Source organism: Ailuropoda melanoleuca, chromosome 10, assembly GCF_002007445.2.
Source record: "Ailuropoda melanoleuca isolate Jingjing chromosome 10, ASM200744v2, whole genome shotgun sequence".
NCBI classification, from domain to species: domain Eukaryota; kingdom Metazoa; phylum Chordata; class Mammalia; order Carnivora; family Ursidae; genus Ailuropoda; species Ailuropoda melanoleuca.
The window spans coordinates 16872918-16894475 of record NC_048227.1 but is presented as its reverse complement, the minus strand read 5'-3'; the positions used below and the strand labels follow the sequence as shown (position 1 = coordinate 16894475).

The 21558-nt window shown below is 55.9% G+C and overlaps 3 protein-coding genes across 6 annotated transcripts; 1 reads left to right on the top strand and 2 right to left on the bottom strand.

The window, feature by feature from the left end:
- Positions 1 to 944: 944 nt before the first annotated feature.
- On the bottom strand, positions 945 to 11433 carry CLN3 (CLN3 lysosomal/endosomal transmembrane protein, battenin). 4 transcript variants are annotated; one of them, XM_034670164.1, is made up of 15 exons: positions 10475 to 11433; positions 9571 to 9769; positions 9260 to 9439; positions 9025 to 9103; positions 7400 to 7496; positions 6025 to 6096; positions 5570 to 5649; positions 5343 to 5428; positions 4750 to 4822; positions 4524 to 4667; positions 3817 to 3929; positions 2570 to 2616; positions 2417 to 2485; positions 2269 to 2324; positions 948 to 2128 (listed from the first exon to the last, which is right to left on the bottom strand). In XM_034670164.1, exons 3-15 carry the CDS (start codon positions 9303 to 9305, stop codon positions 1942 to 1944), a joined length of 1149 nt encoding a protein of 382 aa, XP_034526055.1. In that variant the 5' UTR covers positions 9306 to 9439; positions 9571 to 9769; positions 10475 to 11433; the 3' UTR covers positions 948 to 1941. The 4 variants fall into 4 exon arrangements, with proteins under 4 accessions (XP_034526053.1, XP_034526056.1, XP_034526055.1 ...); XM_034670163.1 differs by having other exon boundaries at positions 949 to 2128; positions 9260 to 9382; XM_034670162.1 differs by lacking the exons at positions 9571 to 9769; positions 10475 to 11433 and adding an exon at positions 8254 to 8299 and having other exon boundaries at positions 945 to 2128; positions 9260 to 9560.
- Positions 11286 to 16173, top strand: APOBR (apolipoprotein B receptor). Its single transcript, XM_002927337.4, has 4 exons — positions 11286 to 11421; positions 11753 to 15118; positions 15205 to 15470; positions 15560 to 16173. The coding sequence occupies exons 1-4, from the start codon at positions 11365 to 11367 to the stop codon at positions 15627 to 15629; spliced, it is 3759 nt and encodes a 1252-aa protein (XP_002927383.1). The 5' UTR covers positions 11286 to 11364; the 3' UTR covers positions 15630 to 16173.
- On the bottom strand, positions 16070 to 20378 carry IL27 (interleukin 27). The gene is made up of 5 exons (XM_002927336.4): positions 20216 to 20378; positions 18063 to 18235; positions 17881 to 17979; positions 17306 to 17464; positions 16070 to 16611 (listed from the first exon to the last, which is right to left on the bottom strand). Exons 1-5 carry the CDS (start codon positions 20244 to 20246, stop codon positions 16360 to 16362), a joined length of 714 nt encoding a protein of 237 aa, XP_002927382.1. The 5' UTR covers positions 20247 to 20378; the 3' UTR covers positions 16070 to 16359.
- Positions 20379 to 21558: the final 1180 nt, after the last annotated feature.

Sequence of the window (21558 nt, the reverse complement as noted above, 5' to 3'; positions counted from 1 at the left end):
ACTCTCGTGCCTCCTCCCAAGGGCTCCCTGAAGAGAGAGGCCCACCCCTCTCCCACTATTTTACCAGACTGAGACTATGGGTGTTGACAGGCAGTTCTCAACTGGGTGTGACTTTTGCCACCCAGGGGACACTTGGCAACATCTAAACATGTTCTTGGCTGCTGCGAGTGGGGAGGGAGTGGGTAGAGGCCATGGACGCCGCTCAGTTCTGTGGTGCATGGAAAGCCCCTCAACAAAGAATGATCCAACCCCAAATGTCAGTGCCAAGGTTGAGAAACTCTGGCCGAGGTGTTCTCATGTCTTTAAGGAAGCCTCTCTGACCCCGCCCAGGGGAGTAGGTCCCTCCTCTGTGCCCCAGTCCTTCAGAGGACCCCAGTGTCCCAGGCCTGGGCGCATAGGGTTGCCTCCCCAGTGTGGAGGCCGCCATGGCGGCTCACACGCTTGATATATGTACAGATCGCCCGGCCATCTTGTGATCCACACAGGCCTTGCCCTCGAAGGTTCTTTCTTTTTTTTTTTTTTTTTAAGATTTTATTTATTTATGTGACAGAGATAGACAGCCAGCGAGAGAGGGAACACAGCAGGGGAGTGGGAGAGGAAGAAACAGGCTCCCAGCGGAGGAGCCCGATGTGGGACTCGATCCCGGAACGCCGGGATCACGCCCTGAGCCGAAGGCAGACGCTTAACGACTGTGCTACCCAGGCGCCGCTGGAAGGTTCTAATTCAGTAAGTCTGAAGTGAGCTCAGAGATCTGCATTTAAAGGAACACATCCCCTGGGCGCCTGGGTGGCACAGTGGTTGAGCGTCTGCCTTCGGCTCAGGGAGTGATCCCGGCGTTATGGGATCGAGCCCCACATCAGGCTCCTCCGCTGGGAGCCTGCTTCTTCCTCTCCCACTCCCCCTGCTTGTGTTCCCTCTCTCGCTGGCTGTCTCTATCTCTGTTGAATAAATAAATAAAATCTTAAAAAAAAAAAAAAAAGGAACACATCCCCGTGATGCTAACGTGACTGGCGACACCCTGTCAGCGCTTTAGTCTGTAGCGTGAGGCCACTTCTGTAATGGAACTCAGTGATTACAAGCCGCCAATTCTACAGACCAGCCTTGGTTAAAACTACAGCTAAAATCCTAAGCTACCCATTTCAGTGGCATCTAACGAAGAACCCCGAGTTCAGAATTGTTGACACAACGACTTGGGGCTTCTGGGGTACAAGGCCCTGGACTAGCAGTACTGCTCAAAGAAGGGAGAATGCTGGAGGACAGGCACAGGGCGCCCCCATGACACTCCCGTGCAACCCATACTTGGTCTATATCTTGTTATCCTAGAATTGGCCTCAGTTTATTAAAAAAGGACTTTCCTGAACTAACAGGAGGTTAATTTTGACAGCTACCTTCAGGGGCCATAGACTCATGACCTTGAAACAATGAACGCTGGTCATGTGAGGCTAGTTTGGTTAGACCGCGGGCGAGAACGGTGTGTGTTCACTTAACGCTGTAATGCTTCGGCCACAGGAAGTTCAATTTGCTCACCAGCCTTGTGGTAAATAACCTGCTGGCTACAACATCGCTGATTTTATCGTAATGAACCATCCAGAATAAAAAGACAGTACTTTTTTTTTTTTTAACCCATGCAAATGTTATTTGAAAGCCTGTGTCTCCGCACGAGGCTTGTGGGAATAATCATTAAGTGCTTCCAGTGGATTAAAACACTTCTTCTCATCTGTATTTGTTACAGCTACCCTGAGAAGTAGATGTTGGCCACGCCTGATTCATAGATGAGGAAATGTTGGCTCAGGCTGGTTCAGGGACCTGCCCTAAGTCACACAGCTACAGAGAACAGAAGCTGGGATTTGCAGTCAGCTTTGCCAGGCTCCCGAGGCCACACATTTTACATGGAGCCAGAGCCCTGCTGGCCTTCTGTTCCCTGGGCTCAGAACCTGACGACTAGCAACGAACATCTTCTGCTGAGGGAAGGAAGCCTGGGGTGTGGGAAGCTGGGAGCCAAGGTGGGAACGGAGGGAGGGCTGGGCTCGGTACCTGCAGCAGGGCCAGGACCCACGTGAAAGGGATGCGACAGCAACGGAGAGAAGAGCGGGAAACAAAGACGCCAGCCTGGTAGAGCATCTGGTACCTTCAATGAGGGCAGGCAGGAGGAGGAAGCCCCTGTGGGTGCCTATGCAGCAGGCTGGCCCTGGCCGCCCCCAGGCCCTATTATCAAGGGGTCCCCCAGCCCCCTGCCCGTCCTGCCGCCCACCCTCTCACCCTTCTTACCAGCGATACTGCTGAGCGTGACTCAGGGATGTGTTCCGGAAGAACAGGAGCTCAAACTGCGGCAAAGAGCAGACAGGGCAGATGGACGGAGACATGTGGGGCCCCGCCTCGATCGCTACTTCCACCCCTCCCAGCAGCCCTCACTCACAAGCCCCTGATTGATGAAATACTCCGCAAAGTAAACCAGGACCAACGGGACGATGTACCGCAGCAGGCCCTGGAAGAGTCAGAAGACATGAGCGGAAGGCTGGCAGGTGGGCACTGGCCACAGGGGGGGACCTGCCGCAGCCACCATCCGTACCTTGAACACGGTCCACTTTTCCTGAAGGGAGAGGTTTGGGCTGGAGTCTGCAGGGAACAGGGAGGGAAGGGCAGGTGAGGTCGGCACAGCGACTCGGCAGAGGGGTGCTGGTGGGCAAGGACCAACCACATTCACACCCTCAGCGTGAATGCACTTCAATTCCACTGGATTGTACAACCGGAAATGGTTAAGGGGCGCCTGGGTGGCTCAGTCAGTTGAGCGTCTGACTCTTGATTTCAGCTCAGGTCATGATCTCGGGGTTGTGAGATGGAGCCCCGTGTCGGGCTCTGCGCTTAAGATTTTCTCTCTTTCTCCCTGCCCCTCCCCACCCCACACTCGCCCTCTTTTAAAAAATGGTTAAATTGGTAAACTTCATGTTAGGTATATTTTACCACGATTTAAAAAGGGGGGGGGAATTAATCGGTGGGACCTCTCCATGGCTCTTACACAGTCTGATAAGGACACTCTCCAACCCAGCCACACTGGCCCCTTCCTTCTGCTTCCTGAACATCCAAGCTCCTTCCCACCACAGGATCTTAGGACTTGCTGTTCCCTCGGGCTGCAACCTGTTCACCCCATGTCCTGTCCGTCAGTAAGTCAGTAAGGCTGACTCCCTGTCATTCAAAGTTCAGCCCAATGATACTTCCTCAAAAAGGCCTTCACAGACCACCTCCTCTAGGTGGCACCCTTCTCTATTCCCCCTAGTTCCCAGCAGCAATCCCTGTTTTATGTCCGGCCAGCACTTACCAAGGCTCGAAAATAACGTTTCCAATTCATCTACGTGTGCATGAATCTGCCCCCTTTCCTCATCTCAGCCGCCCGGTAGCCCCAGTGACCATCAGCACATGTGAGTACTCACTGAGCAGTTTTCTGGTTTTTTTTTTTTGTTTTTTAGGATTGATTTTATTTGAGAGAGAGAGAGAAAAAGACAGAGAATGGGAATGGGGGAGGGGTCGAGGGAGCGGGAGAAGGACGCAGACTCCACGCTCAGTGTGGAGCACAATGTGGGGCTCTATCCCATGACCCTGAGATGATGACCTGAGACGCAATCAAGAGCCAGACACTTAACCGACTGAGCCCCTCAGGTGCCCCAGTGCGCAGTTCTTGAGGAGATGAATGCAGTCGGCTCTTACCATAACCGGCACTGCCGTCCACCTCCCCTCCCGACTGTGTCCACCGGAGAGAGGAAAGGCAAACACCCGTCCAGAGGGAGAGTGACAGCTCTGAGGGACTCCTGGGTCTCCTACCTGGCTTCGACCCTGGGGCCTCGCTGCCTATCAGGGGCTGCCGTGCTGATGTCTCTGCGTCTTCTTCCCCTCCAGGGTCCTGGGGCTCGGGAGGTGTGAGCAAAAAGAAATAGCTAGGAACGGGTGGGAGGAAGATGAGACCGAAGCGCCTCTGTCGGGCTGGAGAGGCCGCTCCCCCCCGGGGCAGCCCCCCATCATTTCTACACTCCTTGCAGCCCCTCCGATCCCGTGCCAGAGAGCTCCGACTGAGGAAAGCGCTTCCTTCCTTAGGACTGAAATTTGGCTCCTTGCTGTTTCTACCCACCCGCCCTTGTTTGGACTCCGGGCTCCTGCCAAGCAAGTCAGCTCTGTTTTCTTGTCATTGTTCTTCTAATGATTATGTGTTCATTCTGCGCTGGGCCAGAACTTCCCAAATTTCAGCCTCTTTTATATCGGCCATGTCTACGCTCCTCCTATATAAATTTTCTGCTTCTTATTTTTCTTTAAATCAATTCACTTTTTCTACATGGCCTTGTCCCAAGCAATAATCTGCAAAATCACGGGAGGGGGCATCTTGTCCCACACTAGAGCAACTCCAGAACTCAAGCCAGGCCTCTCTCAGCTCAGAACCCACATCCCCTCCTTACAAGGCTGCCGGGATCTGAAGATGAGGGGCCCGATCCAGCTCTCTCTTCAAATCCCTCATCCTCCCAGCCCAGGCAGCCTACCTGGCCAGCAGCAGGGCGGGGATACCCAGCATGGACAGCAGGGTGTGCTGTGGGGAGAGGCCAGCCTGGGTGAGGCCCAGATAGGACAATGCTCCCAGCAGCCCTGCTGCCCCCGTTCCTGAGGACCACCAGGAGATCACAGCCCTGAGAAGAACACAAGAGATGAGGAAGGACCAAAGCCAGCACCAGGGGGTCCTCTCTCCCACTCCCGGCTCTGCCTGCTTACCTGGGGTAGAAGGCAGTAAGCGAGAGGAAGGTGATTTCCCCCAGACCTGACGAGATGCTAGCCAAGACCACACCTGGGGGGAGGACAAGCATGGCAGTGGCCACACCTAGCCTCCCTAATAGCCCCGATCCCCTGAGGTGTCTGGCCACGGCCTCCTCTGCATCAGCTCAGAGGGGCTAAAAACAGATCCCCTGGACCGGGGCGGGGAGGTGCATCGAGGGGTCTTCAGATGTGAAGGAAAACCAACCGGCTCTGCTGCATGCCCTCTCATAGGGAACGGGACCTCCATCCACCCAGTTATCAACTCCGGAGCAAGAACGCATCCTGGATGCCTCAGTGGCCCCGTCACGGAGTCTTGGGGACTCCGCTCATCTCGAGCTCCATCCATTTCCTCCTATCTCTGCCCCCCACCCCCGACCCAACCACCACCCATCCCTCCAAAATGACCTCATCTCCCATCTCCTACTCGTGACAGTCCCAGCAGGCTTCTGAGGGGAAGAACAATCCCTTTCCTCTCGGAAGTTGGGGAGACTACCCAATGCTCCGTTTCGGTTCCTCTGGGTTCCCCACCGGACACAGAACCTCACACTCACCACACAGGCTGGTCCCCACTGAATGAGAGAAGGCAACCAGGACGAAGCTTCCAGCGGCACAAATCCCACTGACAAGAACCCGGGGGCTGAGGGCGAGAGGTTGGGAGGGAAGAGGAAGGTCGGCTTCTGCCCGCAACTCCCCAGCCCTCCCGCCACTTCCTTAGCCCTCCTGGCCTCCCCGCTCTCCAGGTCCCACCTGCCCTTCCTCGTGCCACCCCCACTCAGACCTGTAGGGCAGGAGATGGAGACCGAGAGGAGCCAGTAATTTGATGACGAGGGTGGGGAGGATATCTGCCAGAAGCACTGCCTGGAACAGAAGAAGAGAGTGAGACGCCAGACGGTCCCAGGGACAAGCCTCCCGACCAAGTGACCAAGGGAAGACAGACACCAGCCAGGTTGACTCGCTGCAGACACAGGCTCTGAGGTCAGACAGATCTGGGTTCAAGTCCCAGCTCTGCCGTTCCTTAGCATTGTCTCAAAAACCTCAGTCCCCTCATCTGGAAAATGGGGGGGGGGTTACAGCGCTTAGCTCACAGTGCCACTGTGAGGATTACATGAGCCAATGCACGCTACACAGGGAAAAGGCTCAGGAAACGATCTTAATTATTATAATCATGATGGTCGCAGCTGGGTGCCGAGGGACTGGGGGGCAGGGTCAGGGGCGGACCAGATGGGTACTCACAGCCGTGGAGACAGAGTTGCAGTCAAATCGAGATGAGCTATTGTGGGGGATGGGCGGTGGGTCTGGGTCCACCTGATGACAGAGAACAGTCTCTCACCCAGGGGGGCAGGAGGAGACACAAAAAAGGACTGGCTCCAGTCCCAGCTCAGCCCTAACTTGAGGGATGGCCTTGGGTCAACACTGGCCTCTTGGGACCTCAGTTTCTCTAGGTGCACAACTGGGAGGGTGAGGTTACCGTAGAAATCCTCAAACTAAGGGCAAGGATGGCCCCTCAAATGGGCTCTACTTGGGTAACACATTCAGGAGCTTTCATTAAAAAAAAAAAAATGGGTTTCCAAATTTCCACTTTCTGTCCGGAATGAGACACAGGTAGGAGAGTGAGCTGTAGAGCTCCCAAGGTGCCTTGTTTTCTCTGATATAAGTGTACTTATGAGGACCTCTTCCAGTGGATGCCTGGGTGTGTTCGCCACACTGATTTTAGGGAGTGGGTATCTACACAGTAAGGCTACAGTGTGGAAATGGGTCCCTCTCCCCTGAGAATGGGGAAGGAGATTCGGTTAGAGATCTGCGAGGGTGGGGTTAAACCAAACCCCCGAGGTGACCCTTTCCTCTTCGCCCTACTCCTCTGAGGCCCCTAGGAGCATCCAGTTTTTTAAAGCCCTGTGGCTCCGAGCCTGGTCTCATTTGCTTCTCTGCCAGGCTCATGTGTGGCCCACCCCAGCACCCCCTGACCCGAGGATTCCAAGTAACTGTTTTTAAGTAGACACGTGAAAATGTAAATGGCAACATTTTAAATAATTTGATAAAGTCTTTTTCAGCCAAGAAAAAGAAATGGGTTTCCAGAAAAGCTGACCTTGGACCAAATTCCCTGTTGGACTTGGCAAGGTGGTGGTTGTGCTCCTTCCGCAGGGACCCCCCGCCCTGTCTCCAGCTCATCAGACAAGAGGCTCTCAACTGTTGGTGATTATACACCCCCAGGGAACATTCGGCAATGCCTGCAGACATTCTTGTCTCAACTATAGAACAGGGGGTATGCTACTGGTAGAGGATGGGGGTGATGCTAAGCACGGTACAATGCACAGGAAAGCTCCACAACAAAGAATTCTCCAGCCTAAAATTAATAGCGCTGGGGTTAAGAAACGCTGTCGTAGACCATGGCCCCGCTCAGCCAACATCTGAGTCTGTCTATGTGGCATCAATGGCTTCTTAAAAACCCTTCCTGCTCTGTGGTCTGGGAGACTGGGAACTTTAGTCCCCTTGCCCCACCCCTTGGCCACCCCATTCCATGAGTTTTTCAAAGGCGTCCCTGCTCTAGGGTGAGTCCCTCAGCTTCCCAGAAGGACTAAACGTGGTGGTGGAGGAGAGGGTCACTTACATGGCTCTGGTTCCCAGATGCCCTCTGGTGGCTAAGGATGTCATGGGCCGCGCTGAGCATCACCACATAAGAGAAGTTGTTGCAAAGGCCCAGGAGCCTGGAGTGAGCAGGATAGACTTTTTTTTCCCCCCTTCAGTTTTATTGAGATAAACTGACATATAAGACTGACATATAACTGACATATAACTTGAGATAAACTGACATATAAGACTGACATATAACTGACATATAACTTGAGATAAACTGACATATAACTGACATATAAGAACAGATCTTAACCTCCTTCCAGGCTCACAATCTACTCACAGTCCTAGCACCAAATCTCCCCTTCCTGTGGCCTTCAGTCAACTCCCTTGTTTTTCTCTCTCATCACACCCCATCTCCATTTCGGTGTTTGGGCTAGAAATACAGGCTTTGGGATGACAGACTTGGGTTCACGTCTTGTCTCTTCCAGGAAGAGAAGAAAGTCATCCTTGATGACTCTCTCCTCCAAGCTCCCACCATGGTTCAATTCCTGGGGCATTTCTCATCCACCGATCCACTGTCTCTGATGTGTTGTGGAACAGTAGAGAAAGATCCTGGGGCTTGAAGCCCAAAGGACCGAGTTCAGGTTCCAAGCCCGACGCTTCCTTGGGGACGCCTGGGTGGCTCAGTCGGTTCAGTGTCTGCCTTCGGCTCAGGCCACGATCCCAGGATCCTGGGATGGAGTCCTGCATCGGGATCCTTGCTCAGTGGGGAGCCTGCTTCCCTCCCTCCTCTGCCTGCACGCTCACTCTCTCTCTGATAAACAAATAAAATCTTAAAAAAAAAAAAAAGCCTGCCACTTCCTACTTGAGTGGCCTTGGACTACCTACCTGTAAATGAGGATACAGGTTTTTCTTCTCACTACCTCACAGGGGGCTGTGGGGATTAAACAAGATTATACCAAAGCCCTTTATGACCCATGAAGGATCTTTTTTTGCTTACTCTCGTTTCCCAGAGCTGCACACAGTGATGGGAAAGGAACTGGGCCCGGTGCCAGAGATTTCATGTGCTCTTTTCACAAGTCTATGAAGTGCTCCCACCCTTCTTCCCATTTTGCTGCTGTCAACCAGAGGCTGAGAGAGGTGATGGGACTCTTCCAGAGTCACACGGGAAGTCACTTCCAACCCAGTGTGCCACCTAAGCCCTCGATGTTCAGGTTAGCGCTAGAAGGACTTCCCAAGGCCCAATACTGGAATGATTTCAGGAGGTAGATGGGTGACCTTTTAAAAAGTGGGGATGCGTTTATTAAAACGTGCATTAGGAAAAACACTGGCTTCCCATCTACAGTAGCGATTTAAAGTTTTCTTCTAAAAAATACACGTATTTACAAAATTTAAAGTCTGAAGTGCTTGAAGTAAAAACATAAAGTAAGTAGTCCTACAGGTGATATGAAGATCTGGCCCAAATGTGAAGGTGGTAAGTAAATAAGTGACGTCTTGGAGGTTTACAAACCGCCTCAGGGCAAACCAACCGGGTTCAGTAAATATTTGTGAATTCGGCTCCTTTTCCGCAGCTCAACTCTTTCTTGCCTTTTTCCTCCTGTTGCTTCCCAACTCTTCCCACCCCATTTTTACTTCTGCTGAACTCTTCGGGCCACTCACCAGAAACCCACCACGTTCTTCCAAAGGGCGCCCTGACGGTCCGACAAAGGGGGCCGAGGTTCTGGGGCGGCATCCTCCCCTGGGAGGGCGAGAAGAAGACAGCATGACCCCTACCCCACTCGCAGGGGCGTCCTCCCAGGGGTGTCCTCTGGCCGAGCCAGAGCCCGAGCCCCGAGTCAGGGGGGGTCGCAGGGCAGAGGCTGTCACTCTCAGTAGGGTGGGCGGGAATACGCACCCTCGGAATCCAAAAGGCGCCACCGCGAGCCCGCACAGCCTCCCATTGCATCAAATTCAGACCCCGCGAAGGGTTCAAAGTCAGCGAGGGTCCAGAATTGGCTCCGACCGGGCGGGTGAGGGTCTGCGACAGATGGGAAGGATCAACGCCCCACTGCAGGTCCCAGCTCCGGCTTCTCGTCTGCACTGGCGCCGGGCGACCCACCACGTTACCCCGGGGGTCCATCTCGCGCCCTCGCACGACGGCATCACGCCCCACCCGTGGGACTCTGCCCCAGCCCCCTTTAAAGCAGGGGGCTCCGCGGTCTGTACCTTTAAGAGAAGCTGCAAGTTCGGCCCCGAGGTACCGCAGGTTGACGGGTCACGTGACAGCGCCAGCGGGCCCTCTCATCACGTGCTTGGAGGTCACCACAACTTCCGGGTCCTCTCTCTGCCTTGGCTTCGGGTTTTCCCAGCCTCGGGGCGAGGGACAGAGAGAGGCCAGGAGAACCCTGGAACCGCTGGTTTAAAACTGGAGCGGGTGGGATCAGCAAGAAGAGCCGTGACGTCAGACTAGCCGCGCGCAAGTTCTTGGCCGTGTCGTGCCAGCACTAGTCATGGCAGCGAGCGGCTTCAGCTCCTTTCGCGGCCCTCAATTGCCAGAAATAAATATGGCCACCTGGCTACTCTAGTCCCCGTTTCTAGCTGGGAACAAAGACAGCCAGCTTCAGGGCATTCTTATTCCTCTCCGTTGCCCTTACATTGCTTTAAGAACTGAAAATCAAGATAATTCTCACTTAAGAAGAGGATTTCTGTCTACTGGCAGTATCCAAAGCATTAAAAAGATCCCTTTCCCCAAATTATCTCAGAACCAAAGAATATCACAGAAATAGTCCAACCTCTGGTTTTACAGATGAGAAAACAAAAAAAAAAAAAGGAAAGTTGCTGGTGATGATACAAGGTTAGAACTAAAGCTGACCTTAGAGGCCCTTTAAACAATAGGAAATAGAGCACCAGGGGCAGATGTGCTTGGCTCAGCAAGCTGCGGCAGAATTCCTGCCTGCATCAAGAATGCTTAGACCAGACAATTCTAAGGTCCAAGATTCTGATTCTGTGATCTCATCTAGTTCCTCTAATTGGAAATATGGAGAGTGGGGGTCAGGGAGGGGATTGCGGGAAGAGGTTTAGATCAAAGTCACTTCACATAGTCCAAAATAAGAAGTGATTATTCTCTTACCTTCCTCTAGGTGGTAAAGCAGCATCCTGAATTTTCTTCATTGAGTCCTTCCTCTGCTAATCTCTTCTATGGGCTTCCACCAGCTGGTGCCCACCTCTACCAGCTCTTTCTCACCACCAAGTCCTCAGACTGCTGTTTGAAATGTGCCCCCTTTGGTCTGCTTCCCAGGTTACTCAACCAATGAAAAATGGTGTCCTACTACCCATGTGGGACCTGACAAACTCAGCAACATGTCATACGTGGCCTCTGCCTTCAAGGAACTCACAGGAGGGTGGGAGGTAGACACAAATAACCACAATACAAAGCTTAGCCAAGTTTTGTTTTGCAAGAACAGCGACTACGGATGAGCCAGTGGGCCCTGGAGCCACCAATCCAGCCGCTTCTTCCCCTTGAGGAAGCATTAATGACCCTGAAATGAGAAGCCAAAGCTCTTACCAGCCCCTCTTCACTCCTACTCCTTGTCCCTAGGCAAAACAGGAACCACAAAACCCAGCTTCCTCTCACAGAGTGGCTGTGGCTTGGGGGGAGCCGGAAATGGCTGAGGTGTGAATACAAGACCTGAGTCACTTGAGCTGCAGTTGCCACACGCCCCCTTCCCCCTCCCCAATTCTGAGGTCTCCTGCTCCCATGTTGTTCTTTATGGCCTCCCTGCTTGCCCTTCAGCTCCAAATATGCACCTGAGTCCCCCGTGTGATGCATACCCATTTCCCAGCCAGGGCTGGAAGCTGCTGCGGGCATTGCAGAGGGTGGGCAGGGCCTGGACGGGGGATGCGTCAGGGAGACACAGGGGAAGAGGAAGTGTCTTGGGCCCCCGGGGAAGACTGGCTTGTCTCGGTGGGTGGGGACGGTCATTTGTCAGCTTTTTGGACACACAGACAGAGACAGACAGGATGGATTTCCTCCGGCTACATCTCCCTGGGCTGCATCAGGCCTTACGGGGAGCACTGGTGAGAGGGGCAAAGCAATGCCGGAGACTTTCACCCTGCTCCCTGGGGCCTCCCCTCCCCTCCTCCCTTTGAAACTCTCCTCAGACTATCCCTTTCCCGAGATCAGGTAGCCTCCTAGCCTGATAATTTCTGGCTTTCAATCCCCCCACCTCCACAGACACATCCACCTACCCCTAATCTAGCCTTTGCCTTTTCCTTCTGCAAATCCAGTTCTCTTTCCCCCCCAGATCCCAGAACCCCTCTTCTGTGGCCTGAGTTCCTCTGGGCCTGGGTCCCCAGGGAGAGCTGGGCTTCCCCTTAATGCCTTTATCCCCTCCCCCTTCTCTTCTAGGATTCCCTCAGCTCCTTTGTCTCCTACCTTATGGGAGATGAGGTCCCCACTGCAGAGAGGAAGGAGGCGAGGGCAGCCGAGGAACCGGGGGAGGTGGCTGCAGGAAGGCCAGGGAAGCCTGAAGAGAAGGGAGCCCAGGAGGCCCTGGAGGGCCTTGGAGGCAGCCAAAACCAGGAGGATAGAGGGCTGGGAGGGCCCAGAGAGGCTGGAAGACCCCAGGAGGGAAGTTCAGCTACAGAACAGACCTGGGGTTGGGAAGAAGGCAGCTCCCATGGGTCTCAGGCACATAGGCAGGACACTGGGGTGTGGGAGGCAGCCAAGGCTGCCAGGTGCCAGGAGCCAAGGGCCCACTTAGAGGCCAGAAAGGAGTCCAAGGCAGGGTGTGAGGCTGCTCGAGACAGCAGCAGCCAAGCCCAGGAGAGTCAAAGGCCCAATGAGCAGGAAGTGGACAGAGAGGAGACACTGAGAACCTGGGAACAGGAGGAGGAGGCGGAAGAGGTCAGGGAAAGAAACCCAGAGGTGGCCAAGAAGGCGGAGTCAGAGTGGACCTGGCACAGGGAGCCTGAGGGGGAGGCAGGTGCTGATGGGCAAAAGGTAGCTGGGGACAGCAGGGAGTCATTAGAGCAGCCGGTCAAGGAAGCGGTTGCACAGGAGATCCAAGGGTCTGCAGCCAATGAGGCCGGGAAGGAAGAAGAGGTAATGGGGGTCCTAAGGGGTAGCCCAAGCACAAAGGCACAGAAAGCACAGGAGTCAGGGTCAGAATCTGAGGACGGGACAACCTCAGTCAGGGAGGAGGCTAGAACAGCCTTAGGCAGGGAGGAGGACAGCACAGCCTTAGGCAGGAAGGAGGACAGCACAGCCTTAGGCAGAGTGGAGGATGGCACAGCCTCAGACAGGGAGGAAGCCAGGACAGTCTCAGGCAAGGAGGGGGCTGGGACATCTTCAGGCTGGGAGGAGGACAGGATAGTCTCAGGCAGGGGGGAGGCTGGGACAGCCTCAGGTGGGGAGGAAGACAGGACAGTCTCAGGCAGGGGGGAGGATGGGACAGCCTCAGATACAGGAGAGGACAGCATAGCCTCAGAAAGGGAAGAGGAGGATAGAACAGCCTCAGACAGGGAGGAAGCCAGGACAGCCACAGGCAGGGAGGAGGCTGGGATAACTTTAGGCAGGGTAGAGGCCAGGACAACCTCAGGCGGTGAGGAGGACAGGACAGTCTCAGGCAGGAGAGAGGATGGAACAGCATCAGATAGAGGAGAGGACAGCACAGCCTCAGAAAGGGAGGAGGAGGATAGAACAGCCACAGGCAGGGAGGAGGCTGGGGCAACCTCAGGCAAGGAGGAGGACAGCAGAGCCTCAGGCAGGGAGGAGGAAGACAGCACAGCCTCAGGTGGGGAGGAGGACAGCACAGCCTCAGGCAGGGAGGAGGCTGGGATAACTTTTGGCAGGGTAGAGGCCACGACAACCTCAGCCGGGAAAGGGGGTGACCTCTCGGGAGCCAGGAAGACAGAATATGAGGAAGTCTCAGGAGAAAAGATCCCAGAGGGCACTGGGAGGGCCTGGGCATTCCAGGAGGCCTCCAGGGGAGACCAGGAGAAGGAGGTGGATGAGAATAGAGAGGCTGAGATGAGCTTTTCCCCCAAACAGACCCAGGCCCTGGGAACTGAGGGCACAGAAGAAGCGGCTAAGGACCAGACAGCAGGAAGGGAGGCTGCAGAAGGCCAGGGGTCAGAGGGGGAGGTAGGGGCAGGCTTTGAGGTCCAGGCGGATCAGGGAGGGAAAGAGGCTGAGGAGAGGCAAGCCTCAATGGTCAGGGCTGTTCCAGCCAGTCTGGAGGAGGTGATGCAGGCAGAGAAGGCCAAAGAAGAGGAAGAGGGTTGCTGGGCCACAGAGGCTGAGCTGCCCAAGGACAACGTGGCAAATGAGGCTGAAGGGGATACTGACCTGGAAGCAACCCCAGAGGCCAGCAGTCCTGAGAAGGAGTTCAGCGGGGAGAGGAGTGAGGGGGAGGCTCAGACAGGCGGAGAAGCCCAGGGGGTGGAGTGGGGTGGCCTTGAGCACGAGGTCACTGAAGGCCAGGAACCTGAGCTGAAGGCAGGCCCCCAGACCCCGACAGAGCAGCCTGAAGAAGGACAGGGGGGTGAGGAAGAGCTCTGTGGCGCTTCATCCCTGAGCAAAGAGGAGACGGAAGGGGGCCTGGAGGAGTACCCCAGGACCATGGGAGATGTAAAGCCTGATGCCCTTGGGGCAGAAGTCTGGGAAAACCAGGGAAGGGATGTGGAGAGAGGGGAGACCCAGGAAGAAAAAGCAGATGCTGAAGAGGGGGAGGAGGAGGCTGCAGGAGGCCAGGCACCGAAGGAGGCCGAGGGAGGCAGAGAGTCTGCGCTCCCGGATGTCCCGGAGGCAGGCGGGGAATGGAAGACAGCCCAGGACTCAGGGTGTGGAACAGAGGAAGGAGGGACCCTTGGAGCAGAGAGCCAGGAGCTGGGTGGAAGGCTTGGGGCAGACACAGGGACAGGTCAGTCACCGGGAGAGTCAGATGTCAGAGAAACCAAGGATGAGGTGGTGGAGGCCACAGTGCCCTGGTGGGCAGACACGACATTCAGCCGAGACTGGAGGCTGGAGGAGGCCACTCTGAGCCTCCAGGACAGCGAGGACCCAGGGGCCAGTTCTTTGGCTGCTGAGATAGTGAGGGATAAGGTAGCTCTGGTTGGAAAGGCTGCTGGGGCTGGGGGAGGGCCCGAAAGAGAGGCTGGGGAAGTTTGGGACTCAGAAGGGAGGCAGGAGGCTGGGGGAGGTGTGGAGCTGGTGGAGACTACACATGGAGAAAACCGAGGTGGGCCTGAGTTTGGCCTGGAGGGCTCAGCAGACAAGGAGGTGACTGGCAGAGGGGACCAAGCTGAGGCTTTGGAGGCCAGAGAGGGTGAGCCCAGGGGAGAGCGGGTGGAGGTCCCAGAAGGTGTGGTGGCAGAAGGAAGCTGTGGGGTGGATGGCTTTACCTCGGGCTCCCAGCCGGCGAGGGCAGAGGGGACCGTGGCCACAGTGGAAGCCGAGGGGCTCCCAGGAGGGCAGACGCTGTTGGAAGAGGAGGCTGTGGGATGGCAAATGAAGGAGCGAGGGCAAGGCAGTGAGGGGCAGGGTGGGGACCACCACCCCGAGGGAGAAGCAGGAAGGCCCCTTGGTGTGGAGGATGCTGAGGTGACGGAAGACCGGAGAGCAGAGGCCGAGGAGATTGTTCCAGAAGGCCTGGAGGACGTCCAGGGCCAGGAGAACCAGTCAACACACCAGGAGCCTGCAGAGGCCGAGCCTGGGCCACGCGGGGAGATCGCAGAAAGTGCCAGAGGGGACGCTTGCGACAGCTGGAGTGAGGTGAGAGCTCCACTCGGGTCCAGGGCTGGGTAGGGCAGAACCTCAAATCTGGCCCCCTGTGGTACCCTGTGCCCCGTTTCCTGCAGGCCCTGCTCCCTGTGTCTCTCCTGGACGTCTCTGTCCCCCGGAGCCGTGTACTCCTGTCTCGCAACTCCTCACTGCGCCGCTCCCGGCCCTCCTTCCGACGGAGCCGCGCCCCCGAGCAGCAGGAGGGACCTCCCAGCCCCCCGCCCGAGGAAGAGCGGTCAGCTCCCGAGCAGAGACTTCTCCAGCCAGAGGAAACCCCAGAGCCAAGCCCCCCAGAGCCTGAAGGGACCCCACTGCCAGCCAGGAGAAGGCCCCTGGGTCGTGGGTAAGCATGGGGTGAGGTGGCGGGGCTGGGGTGTGGAGGAGGCTGTGACCCCCTGGAGACCAGCTTCCGTGACCTGTCTCCGTCTGCAGGTTTGGCCTTGCACATGGAGGCATGATGCAGGAACTGCAAGCCCGGCTGGGCCAGCCAAAGCCGCAGTGAGGGCCCTGGGCCCCCGGGAGCCTGACCACCTCTCCCATCTGTCTCGGCTGTCTGGAGGACCGAGGGGACGGGACAGTTCTCCCCGCAGCCTTCCCTCCCTGACTGCTCCCAGCCCCCACCCGGGGCCTTCCGAGAGCTGTGGAACAGTAACACGAACCTCGGGGGTGGGAGCTAGCCTGGAAGAAAGCGGTCAGCAAGGCCTACGAGCTCCAAGCTCCATTTGCAATCAGAGGTTGATGGGAAGCAGATGGGAGCCAACTCACAACTCTGCTGGTTACTATGGCAACCACAGCCCAGCAAGCCAGAATGGGGGAAGGTACCCAGGGCCACCCCCCCACCGAATTCAGGAGCAGAAAGGCATCCAGTATGGCCAGAGGCTACAGATTCTTGTCCTTTTGGGGGTCAGGTACCCCTTCTCGGAAAAGAAGCTGAGGCCGACGGAGAATGAGAGTGCTTTATTAGGCACCCCGCATGGTGGCCTCGCCCGAGAACAGCTAGCAGGCTCTGAAACAATAAATAAACCATCATTTCCCTGAACAATAAATAAATATCCAAGAAATAAATATCCGCCAGGGACTGGAGGGGCCTTAAGTTATCGGGTAGGGGTTGGGGTGGGAGGCCGCTGGAGTCCTGCCTTGTTTAAGGCCAATGAGCTGGAGGCCGTCCCGCTGCCCAGACTCTGGTCCTCAGGTACTGAAGGGTGAAGGGAAGGGGCTGAGAAGTCACTCCATCAGGGCTGGGAGCTGGATGTTGAGCACCCCAAGGCTGGGGCTGGGTTTCCGGCCTGGGAGAGCAAGAGCAAGTCCCTCACGGCCCGAGCCAAGACGAGCTCTAGGGAATGCAGCAGCTGGTAAGTATAGAGAAGCTGGGGCCAGGACGGCTGCGCGGATATCTGCGAGGGGCCCCCCGGAGCCCATTCGAGCAGCCCCTTCCTCTCCTCATTCTCCTCCTCCTCAGGGAGGTTGAGTCCTGCGGCCAGCACCTGCAAGGAGACGCCCATGGGTCAGACAATGGCCAAGCTGAGACCCGGAGCCCATCCTTGTTCCTTTATGTGCCCAGTGGTACAGAATGACATCAGAGACCACAAGGTCATGATTTCCCTGGACAGCCCCTACTTTAGATCTTCCATTATGTCATCATCTCAGGCGTCCTGCCTGATTTTTTGGCCCAAGAAAATGGAAGTCACAGAGCAGGGTGCTGCTCGTGGAGCTGGCACACTCATCCAGGATTGCCCTGGGCATCTGGAATTCCAGAACTTCTTCTCTTAAGGGTCAGTGTAGGATCTGAAATGGGCAGAAAGGTGGTATAGCTAGTTTTCACGCTGCTTGCGTTTTCTGTTATTAAGAGGAAAATGCCAGTTTCCCCTGGAAATGTTCGGGAGGGTGTGGTGATGTGAGAGGCTGAGGGAGAAGGGAACCAGCTTTGTTGCGGGGCCTGCTGACGCCAGCAGCTGTTCCGGGTGCTTCAGAGCTGCTCAGACCAAGACCCCAAGGGAAGGCAAAGATTCAGGGGATGGAGCCAGCCCCCCCACACACACACACACACTGAGAGGATCTAAAACATCTCCCTCCAAACTTACCCAACCTGTGGGCAGGGGGTGGTTTTAAAAGGGAGCCAATGAGCTTCAGTGTTTTGTGTTGGTCTCTGGGGGGTGAGGAGGTGGGTGGACACCCTACCTGGAAGCGGAGGTGCCGCTGCAAATCTCGGAGATCCAGTCTCACGGTCCACAACTGCATCTTCTCCGAGCTGGTCCAGCCCCCCTGGCTTCCCAGGCGTCCCAAGAGCACATGGAAGGGGCGAAGCATCATGGAGAGGAAGCAGAGTCTTTCTGGGTCCTGTGGGAGGGAAGGGAAGGGGTCAGGCAAGGCTCTCAGGCTGTGAATCAAACCCAACCCCATCTCCCCTGTCCTATCACTCTCTGCCCACAGCCCCACTCTGTCCCCTTCTTCACCATCCTCTTTCCTGTCCGTCTCTTCACTTGTGTTTTTATCTTGTCTTCAGCCTCCTTCCAACTCTAGTCCCACTCCTAATCCCAGCCCCATCCCTCCTCCATATGTGCAGCCTCATTCTCACACCACTTCGTTATTCCAGCTATATCTTTATATCCAATGACATACTCAGCCTCATCCAGATCCGATCCCTTCATTCCTCCCCAAATCCATTTTCCATTCAATCCCCGACTTCATCTCCATCCACCCGGCTCAGCCTTACTGCCAGCTCTCCGGTCCCATTCCACCAGCCCCCAACTCACAGAGAGGCTGTGCCAGGCCTGGAAGGTCAGGGAGACATTAGGGAGCTGATCTCCCAGGGGCAGGAGGTCCAGGCTCACTCCTGGCAGGTGAGATTCAGCCTGTGGGGAAAGGTCTGTTAGTGGGGGCCAGAGAGAGTGGGGATTTGCCCATGCCCAAAACCACTTGCATTAGAGAGACTCACAAAGTGGTGGGCCTGGGTCCGAACCTCGGAGAGCAGCTTCCTGGCAAGCTGCAGGCTGACCTTGAACTCCCTCCGCAACTCCTGCAGGCTCAGGGGGGACCTCCCTGGTGGTCTCGGGAATCCCCAGACACCAGCTCGTGCCAGGAGCAAGGAGAGCAGCAAAAGGCTGAGCCCTGGAGAGAGGGGGGAGATGGTAGGCCAGATGAGGGGAAAGCTTGAGAAGAACTCACGTGCCTTTTCTAGCCTGTGCTATAGGCAAGCCCTGTGTGCCATCTTGCTGACCCCGTACAGCCACTAATAAGATGGAAGCTTTTGAGGACATCGTATGGCATCTCTCTATGAATGAAAAGAAGATACCCCTTCTCCAAGACAGACACAACCTTGCACAGAGTACACAACTTTGCAAACAGATCTGAGGCTGGATCTCAACCCCCACTAAGTCTTTTGGCCAAGTATCTTTCTCAGTGAACAAACTGCTCAACTCTATCTGGTAGCCCGGGTGCTGTTATCCTGTGCATTTTGCAGATGAGGAAAATGAGGCTCAGTGAAGTTGACTAGGCTAAGATCAAATAGCTAGAGGGTAAAGGAACCAGGACTGGATTCCAGATCGGCACAAATGCAGAGCCTGTGTGCTTCCCCCAGGGAACTTAGAGGAAGCGGCCACCTCCCCTGGAGTGGGCACACTGTGTTCTGCCAAGGATTCCTTGCGCTTAGCCAGGTGGCTCTGATGGCTTGAACTAGAGCCCCAGGGGTGGGCGGGCAGTGCTGGAGGCTCTATCCCAGGGAGTCAGAAGGACAGGTTGGTCCAGCCACCCCTAAGGCAGGTGGGTCACTCTGCAGTGTTGGAAGAACAGGGGGTGCCTGGAAGAGGAGGAGAGCCCAGAATGGGAGACAGAACCTTGGTTTCTCATCCAGGTTCTTCCCTTGACCCAGTCATCTCTTACCTCTGTGCCTCAGGTTCCCATCTGTAAAATGGGGGAGTCAGATCAGTTGATTTCTGAAAGTACTTCCTGCCCTATGTTTCCTGGACAGAAGGGAGAGGGGCCATAGGGTGGGAGCTCTGGGAAGAGGGCAGTGTTTGATGGTTTCTCCATCATGGAGAGGAAATCTAGCAATCACTGGAGTTACACAATTCTCGAAACACAAACCAAAACTAGGCTGTAAGTCTAAGTCTGTTCCTGCTCACCCTCCTCTCCGTGCCTCTCCCCTGTCCGTTCTTGATCTCTAACCCCCGGGCTCTGCTCCCCGAATTGTCCTGTACATAAAGGCCAAGGGGAGCTTCTGGGTACTTCCATTCACCAATGTACTTCCAGAGGTGGGGGTGGTGCCTGCGACTCCCAGCATTCAGGCTCCCCTGGCTTGGGGACCGCTCCGGCATCCCAGAGACTTCAGACGGCGTGGGGTTCCTCTTAGCTCTATTTTGAGGGAGAGTGCGTGCCCCCAGTCTCTTTGATATGGCCCGCCCAGAATTGAGCTGTGCCATTTCCTACTGACCCTCTGCTTCCTGTCTGAGTTCTGGAGCCCCAGACCCTTCCCATGGCTTCTCCCTGCCCTCTGTACCCAATCCTGGGTCCTTGGCCCTGGGTCTATCCCCATTCTCCAGCCTTTGGCCCCTACTGTGGCCCAACCATCTGCTCTTCTTCTGGGGCCCTGGTTCCAGCCTCTGACTCCTTGAGTCACTAACTGTGGATTGGATCTCCTTCCAAGCTACAGACCCTTGACCCAGTTAGGCTGCTGACTCCTTGGCCCCAGCCCCACATCCAGCCAACTCCTCCTGCTGTTCTTCCTCTACCAGTCCCAGTTCTCGGTCACACCGTCTGGTCCCTGTTCATTCACTCCAACCTAATTCTTCAGTTATCTGCCTGGTCCTCGTCCTGTTCAAACTGCCTGCCCACCTCTCTCCCTTCAGGCCAGTCAAACCTTCCTGTCCTCTGCCCAGCCCTGGCCAAACCATCACCCCTCTGCCCCTGCCCCTCATTCATGCCAGACTCATTCCCATTCTCCGGTGGACTGTATCCTGTATCCTTAGTCTTGGCCAAGTAGTTGCCCCTCAGCCTCTGGCCCCCATCCACACCCGTCAAGCCTTCCCATCCCCTGCCCAGTCTCAGCCAAGCTTGCCACCCCTCCACCCCCAGCCCTGGCCTCAAACTCACGCCAGCCAAGGTCGCTTGCCATCTGGCCCATAGCGGGGCCCAGCCTGTGTGGCCAGCCATCTCCCGGGCAGGGGTCTTATACTGGGGGCTGCGCCGGTTTCACTTTCCTTCCTGCTTGTACTTTCGGCTTTGCACTCAGTCTTCTCTCCTCACCACCCCTTGCTGAAATGGGGAAATGTCATTTCCCTTCCCAGAGGGGGCGGGAGGTGCAGTGGGGGGTGGCGGGAAGCTGGAGTTTCGGTCAATCCAAGCTCCAGACCCCCTACTGAGCCTCCAGAACCAGATCTCCCCTCACGTCCCTGCTCCTGGGTGAGTCATTGCTCTAGGGACTGGCAGGTCCCAGACACTCAAACTTTCCTGTTCCTCTGCTCTGTCACTATCATCCTAGTGCCATCACAAGCTCACTGTCCTGTAGAAGATGGATGGCCAGGTAAGGGGATTGCCCATCAGAGAGTACTTGGGGTTTTGAGTCATCCTACTCTTTTCTGGTTTACCAGATGGCTGAGGGAGGGAGTGCAAAGGAAGTGGGGAGCTCCGTGTGGAGCTGGGATAGGGCTTTGTGTGGAGCAGGGAGTCCCAGTCTAGGCAGGATCAGGGCTCAGTCTACAGCCAGGGTTAGGGCAGATGAGAATGGATCCGTTCAGAGCCAAGAGCTCAGTCCTTGGCCAGAGGAAGATCTAAGATTAGAGCTTAGTCTATAACCAGGATCGGGACTTGGTCAAGAGCAGGACTTGGTCTAGAGCTTTGCCTGGGGCCAACGTCCTGGCTCTGTCTGTGTTTGGGGTCAGGGATATCAATGACCTGGAGGCTCTGCTTGGGACCATTTGGGGTTGGGCTTAGAGCTCATCCAGATTGGGCACAGAGCTCGGGATGTGGCTAAGGTTCTGCCGGAGACTGTGACTCAGGTCAGGGCTCAGGCTTGGGCTGGGATAAGAGCTCTGTTGATGTCTAGGGTCAGAGCTCCCCAGGTTGGGGTTGTATGAGGTCAGGATGGGGCTCAGCCAGGTCCCAGAATAAACCTGCTCTGTGTGTTTCTGCTCCGTGGATGGCTGTCAGGGCTGGGCTGCATCAACCACAGGTCTCCCTTCCAGCACAGCTCCACCCTTAGCCCCACCCTGGATTTTCCATCTTCAGGGACAAGATGGGGGTTTCTTGGTCTTCCCCGAGGCCCACTTTCCTTTTGGGATCTGTGGGGTTTCCCTGCTGGGTCCCTGCAGTGAGACAGAAACCAAGGGGGCTTTCCCTTTCTATACTGTGCCTCCTCAGCCCTACAGAGGCCCTGCCCAGCAGGGCCGCCTGGAACCAACTGCCCGGGAAGTACCAGTACATTTGGGGGAGCAGTT